Consider the following 6,963-nt stretch of genomic DNA (forward strand, 5'->3'; position numbering starts at 1 on the left):
AAGTTATTTTCGTAAAATCATGATTACTAGTCATTTACAAGTTAATTCACGAAAATCATGGGCTTCTTAGCTAACTATATCATGTTCATGTTTTTGGGAGTTGCACAAGTTACCGAGAAGGCTCAGATAGCCTGAAACTACGTAGCCACCGTAGGACAAGGATCGCTCCGCCCAGTTAGGATGAATCCTTAATTTTACACTGAATGGATCCATCAGGCACGTTACACCATATACCCTGGCAAGGTATGGGGGCTCTGCTGGTCCGGCGAGGCACCAGACTCTACGTACCCACGTGGTGATATTATGTAATCGGTTTATGAAATGCTCTCCCTACTTACCATATTTTTACCCATGCTATATGTGTGTGTGTGTGTGTGTGTATATATATATATATATATATATATATATATATATATATATATATGTGTGTGTGTGTGTGTGTGTGTGTGTGTGTATTCATGCTCATGTTTATGTCCAGGCTTTCAGTTTCACTTCTTATCATGTTATTCCATGTCCCATGTTATTTCTTTTAGTTGCTTTACATACCAGTACATTCAATGTGCTGACGTCCCCTTTTTATTGCCCGGGGCCCTGTATTTCACGATGCGTGTGTACGGATTTACAGGACGACGTATCTGCTTTGTAGGACTTCAAACTTATCAGCTTATTAGTGAGCCCCATCTCATTCGGGGTTTAGACATTGTCTTTCTTTTATTAGTTATGTATTTAAAGGTATGCTGGGGGCTTTGTCCCAACGAGTATGTTTTCATATTCAGACTTATGCTAGAGGTTTCATAGACTAGGCAAGTCAATTATGTCATGTCAGACTTTGAGAGTCAATTAGCCATTTTGGCTACTTTATGATATTATCCGCATTCATGATTTAAACAAGTATTTCTATTTAATATGGTGACTTACTATGTGCTACAAAAGCTCATCATGCATTCACGTTATATTCCGCGCATGTTATGCCTCATGATGATTCAGCAAGCCATGTGGTTCGCTCGGTCACATGCAGTAAGGTACCGAGTGCCATACTACGCCCAAGCCATGGTTCTAGGCTTGACATATCCTTGAGAGGTAAGTCTCAACCATTCCTCCATCATTACGCATTCATCTCTATGATTATCATCCCTTTTATAGGTCTACAATGGTAAATTGGGAATAGTAACCCTAGAACTTAATAGACTTTCAATAGTTGGTGGGTTATGAATATTATTATGTTTTATTCATCTAATATTTTGGGTTATCACTTTCTAGTCAAGAATTGAACCATTAGAGACATGAACTAAGTGAATTGAGACTTAGGGTTTCATAAAAATGGTAGCTTGACCATGGAAACTACTTGTAATAGATGTTTTGATTAAATAGCCTTGTAAATTGATAGTTGGTGGTTGCTAAGGCCAATGTTAGGCTAATTTACACCTAGAAATCATTCACCCATTAGAATAGGGAAAAAGGGAAGGGTGTTATTTGAATTGATTTTGTGACTTATTTAACATCTTAATTGCTAGACATTGAGCTTTCTGAGGCTTCAAGGAAGGGAAAGACTATTGTAGAGATCTGTATTATTCCAGCTTCACAGTTGAGGTAGGTTACAGTCTACTTGAGTTAGACTTTGATTAGTTGATTGTATGTGTGGTGAAATTGATAGGAGAAAGCATGTCTAGTCTTCAAGCATAATGTGGAAGGGAAAGGCTATAGTGGAGTAATCTGCATTGTTCCAGCTTTACAGTTGAGGTAGATTACGGTCTACTTGAGTTAGACTTTGTTTAGTTGATTGTATGTGTTGTGAAATTGATAGGAGAAGCATGTCTAGTCTTCAAACATAATGTGTGTGGTTGAAATTCCTATATGCTATTGATTGAGTGATTATGTGGGCTTCGTGCAACTATTCGATACATTGGGACCTACAGGTTGATGATGTTGTGGTGAGAAGTTAATATGATATTCTTGGTGAAATTGAGGTACAAAATGATAAATCGATTATTGAAAGCGATGTGACAATAAATATGAATATATATGAAAAGGCTCATTTGACCGGGGGTGAGGATGAGACCTAGATATGAACAGGCACATTTGACCGGGGGTGAGGATGTGGCCTAGTTGTGAGCTCGGGTCCGAGGAGTGAATCCAGAATGAGTGGTACATTGACACTATGGGTCCCCTACAGGTCATGACTACTGAGCAATGACATCAGTTAGCATGTGTGTACAGCGTGTATTTGGTCGTTGGTGGTAGATTTAATTCTGTTATTTGCTTCTGTTGACTTGATTTGATATCCTTTGGGTGACTTGCTTGTTATTACCATTGGTTGACTTGTTGTTGGGCTATTTGATTATGTGTTGTTGACTGATCTATCTATTTTATTGATTTTATGATTCATGCATGATACTAATCTTATTCAGCCTATGATATCTACCGGTACATAGTGTTTGTACTGATACTACCTTGCTGCATTCTTTTGAGTGCAGATTGTGATACAGAGACTGCTACCCGACCTCATCTTTAGCGTTGAGGCCATTTCCTGACGGATTTAGGGTGAGCTTCTATCCATGTCAGGTCGCCCGAAGATCTTCTTTTTCTAATGTCTATTTCCATTCCAGACATTGATGGTTATTTATTTCAGACAGTTTACATTCCTTAGACATGATTTTGGATTAGAGTCCTTGTACGGTGACTTTCAGATTTGGGGGTTGTAATAGTTAGGACTTCCGCATTCATTTTCTTATTTTATGGCATGACTAAATTTTGATTTGTCTTGTGCTTGAATGGTTATAAACTGATTGAATCGGTTAATATCAAAATGGACTTGAACGAGTAGTTGGCTAGACGTATTCGTTCGCCCACTAGGAGTTAGTGTGGGTGCCAGTCATGGCAGGTTGGGTCGTGACAGAGAGAGAAATGATAGCCATGTATTAATGGGAATATTTCGGTAGTTGAGTAGGATGTTACATGGATGACTTGGCACTTGTAACAATTTCAAGAATTATACAATTATTGAGTAGGCTCCTAACCTGAGCCTTAGAGACCTGGTCTCTGGGCTGTTTCATGATAGATTTTGGTAGAAACTCTGAAATGTGCACTGTCGTGTACGCCAACTTTGCCTTCCAAGATTGCTATGCGTGTACACCTGTAACAGTGTAAAGATGAGTTAGATGCTTGTTGAAAAACACTTTATTGCATTGCAGCTCTCCCCTTTACATAGCCAAAAATATTTTGGACGCTTAGTTAGGCTTGATCAAGCCCAGCTCCAAATGATTTCTTTCAAAATGCTCCCTACTCAACGCTATTGTGAAGTTGTCAACAACTTGGTCCTCTGTCTTGCAGAACTCCACACGTATCAGACCTTTTTCAACATTATCTCTTAGAAAGTTATGTCTGACATCGATGTGTTTGGTTCGTTTATGGTGAACTGTATTCTTAGCCATATTGAGTGCACTTGTATTGTCATATAGTAAAGGAACACAGTCAACGAGAACACCGAAGTCTTCAAGTTGTTGATTGATCCACAACAGTTCAGCACAACAAGAAGCAGTAGCAACATATTCGGCGTCGGCAGTTGAAAGAGCAACTGAGTTTTGTTTCTTCGTACCCCAAGATATTAGACACGATCCTAGAAAATGAGCCATTCCAGATGTGCTTTTTCTGTGGACCAAGTAACCAACATGGTCAGCGTCTGTATATCCAACCAATGCAAAGTTGTCTCCTATGGGATAGTAAAGGAAAAGGTCTGGCGTTCCCTTGAGATATCTCAAAATTCTCTTGGCAGCCTTCAAGTGAGATTCCTTGGGACTTGATTAAAGTCAAGCACATAGTCTGACACTAAATACAATATCAGGCCTGCTGGCTGTTAGATACAAAAGAGATCCCATGATAGCTCTGCACATTGTCTCATTCTTGGATCACCAGATTCATCGATATCAAATCGAGTGGCAGTAGCTATCGGAGTGTCGGTAGGCTTGGCATTCTCCATTTCAAAACGTTTAAGAAACTTCTTGATATATTTTTGTTAACTGATCATAAAACCCTGTGGAGTCTGCTTTACTTGTAAACCAATGAAAAAGTTCATCTCACCCATCATGCTCATCTCGAAATCACTTCCCATCAGCTTTGCAAAGTCCTTACACAGTAAATCATTTGTGGCTCTAAAGATGATGTCATCTACACACACTTGTACAATCAACAGACTTCTTCCTCTCTTCTTCAGGAATAGAGTGTTGTCAATCTTTCCTCTGGTGAAACCATTTTCAAGCAAAAAATTTTAACAATCTTTCATACCAAGCTCGAGGGGCTTGTTTCGGACCATATAAAGCTTTGTCAAGTTTGAACACATGTTACGGATGTTCATGATTTTTGAAGCCTGAGGTTGCTTGATGAACACTTCTTCCTTTAAATACCCATTTAGAAAGGCACTCTTGACATCCATTTGGAACAAAGCTTTGAATTCCATATACAAAAGCTATAAGAATCCTGATTGCCTCCATTCTGGCCACTGGAGCAAACGTCTCATCATAGTCTATTCCTTTTTCTTGATTGTAGCCTTGAAATACCATCTTGCCTTATTTCTGGTGGTATTCCCAAGCTCATCAAGCTTGTTATGGAACACTTATCTGGTGCCTATCACAGTTCTATCTGATGGCCGAGGGACCAGGTGCCATACTTTGTTTCTTTCGAATTGATGAAGTTTTTCTTGCATAGCAGCTATCCGGTCGGCATCTTTTAAGGCTTCTTTGATATTCTTAGGCTCAATTTGAGATAGAAATGCTGAAAAGGTAAATAGGTTTCTTGCCTTAGATCTGGTTTAGATCTGGTTTGAATGCCTGAGTTTAGAGGAGTAATTACATTGTGAAGAGGGTGAGCTCCTTTGAGCATCCAGGTGGATGTTTGAATAGCAGTAGTATATGAACTGGCTTCTTCATTGTTAGATCTTTTGTTAGAATCCATTGATCCATTTCCACCACTTCCTTGATCGGCTTCAGAAGTTCCTGATATAGCATCTGCCACTCTATGCATAGCTTCTAGGGTAGTGATCTGAGAGGCAGGTTCCTATTGAGAATTATCAACATTTTCTTCATCGACTAATTTGATTTGATTCATCAGCTCAGTCTTCTCATTGGAGATTTCAATGTCTTTATCTAGAAATTTTGGGAAAACTCCATCTTCCTCTTCATCATGAGTAACCCTTATATCCCCTTGACAGCTAGACTCATCGAAAATTACATGTACACTTTCCTCCTCAGTTTGTGTCCTTTTGTTGTAGACTTTGTATGCTTTGCTATAAGAAGAATACTCGAGGAAGATACCCTTATCACTTTTGGCATCAAATTTTCCTAGAGCTTCCTTGTTGTTGTTGAGTATAAAGCATTTGCAGCTAAAAGCTCTTAAGTAAGTCAACTTGGGCTTTCTTCCATTTAACAGCTCGTATGGAGTTTTTTCAAGTAGAGACCTGATCATACATCTGTTTATTACATGATAAGTAGTGTTCACGGCTTCCGCGCAGAAACTTTTGGTCACCCAACTGGCTATTAACATTGTTCTAGCCATATTTTCAAGAGTTCTGTTTTTTCGCTCCACAGCACCATTTTGTTGAGGTGTTCTAGGGGCAGAAAAATTGTGACTGATACCATTTTCAATACAGAAATTATCGAACTAAGTATTAACAAATTCAGTCCCATGATCAGATTTGAGGCTCACGACTAGGGTCCTAAGCTTTGCTTGGATCTTCTTAACAAAGACGTGAAACACAGGAAATGTCTCATTTTTGCTTTTCAAGAACAAGGTCCAGGTGAACCTAGAGTAGTTATCAATTATTAAAAACATATATTTCTTTCCTCCTCTGCTGGATATTCTCATTGGTCCACAGAGATCCATATGAAGAAGTTCAAGGGGCCTCGAGGTACTACTTCTTTCTTGGGTTTAAAGGAAGATCTCACCTGCTTCCTTCTTATGCAAGCATTGTGATCCTTTAACTTTACCTTTGGTAATTCACGAACCAGGTCTTTCACAGCGAGTTTGTTTAATAACAAAAAGCTTGCATGCCCTAGTCTTCTATGCCAGAGCTCAGGATCTTCTTCAATCGCACTCAGATAGGTCAAATCACTTCTGTCTTGGGAGCCAAAGTCTGTGACATATACATTTTTGAATCTCTTGGAAACCAGAACCATTTCACCAGTTTTGAGACTTGTGACTGTGCAAGAGCAAGGCAGGAACTTGACTTCATTTCGCCTATCACAGATTTGAGACACGCTTAACAGGCTATACTTCAGACCATTTACGAAGTATACATTTTCTATGGCATGAGCAAGTGTCTTCCCAACGTTGTCTACTCCAAGAATGAACCCCTTCTTACAGTTTCCAGAGGATACACTCCCACCTTGAAAAGCTTTGAGTGAGAGAAAGTTGTCCTTTCACCGGTCATGTGCTTTGAGCAGCCGCTATCCATGTACTATTTTTTACCTCTTCCATCTGTTTCATTCTTGACTTTCTCATCTTCACTATCTGGATCTGACTTGGCCATAAGCGAGACGATTGACTCATATTCATCGCAAGCTTGCTTGGGAATAAAATTCCTTTTGATGGATCTTGTGTCCCTTCTGATCATCCTTTGAAACTTGCCGGTGAAATTTTCCATGTCGGACTCATCATTTACCCGTGGTAGTGTTATCATCGAGTATCCTTCTTTTGAGTTTGGTGGAGCAGCCATTAGACTGAGGATCTTTTCTTGGTGTTAGCCTTTTAGAAAGGGCCTGCTCTGATACCAACTGATATAGGTTGTGCGTTCACCAAACAGTATAGAGGGACCTGGTTGTGTACCAGTTTCCTTATGCAATCTAGTATGTAAAGGACATAGGATTTTACCGTGGAAAACTCCTTGCTCAAGGAATTAAAAATCATGACCTACCCCAGTAGGATTTCAACTCCACTACACGAGCGAATTTAGGATACAACTCTATAGTAAGC

At 39.4% G+C, this 6,963-nt stretch overlaps 1 protein-coding gene across 1 annotated transcript; it reads right to left on the reverse strand.

Moving 5' to 3' along the window:
• Window positions 1-5,049: 5,049 nt before the first annotated feature.
• LOC132039507 (uncharacterized) lies at window positions 5,050-6,706 on the reverse strand. The gene is made up of 3 exons (XM_059429977.1): window positions 6,460-6,706; window positions 5,937-6,376; window positions 5,050-5,652 (listed from the first exon to the last, which is right to left on the reverse strand). Exons 1-3 carry the CDS (start codon window positions 6,704-6,706, stop codon window positions 5,050-5,052), a joined length of 1,290 nt encoding a protein of 429 aa, XP_059285960.1.
• Window positions 6,707-6,963: the final 257 nt, after the last annotated feature.

Source organism: Lycium ferocissimum, chromosome 12 (assembly GCF_029784015.1).
Source record: "Lycium ferocissimum isolate CSIRO_LF1 chromosome 12, AGI_CSIRO_Lferr_CH_V1, whole genome shotgun sequence".
NCBI lineage: Eukaryota > Viridiplantae > Streptophyta > Magnoliopsida > Solanales > Solanaceae > Lycium > Lycium ferocissimum.

Coding starts and splice junctions, on each gene's coding strand:
- LOC132039507 (XM_059429977.1), bottom strand. CDS start 6,706: ATGGCTGCTCCACCAAACTCAAAAGAAGGATACTCGATGATAACACTA. Junction 6,377..6,459: donor GAATGAAACAGATGGAAGAG/GTAAAAAATAGT, acceptor AAGCTTTTCAAG/GTGGGAGTGTATCCTCTGGA. Junction 5,653..5,936: donor CTTGCATAAGAAGGAAGCAG/GTGAGATCTTCC, acceptor GTTAATACTTAG/TTCGATAATTTCTGTATTGA.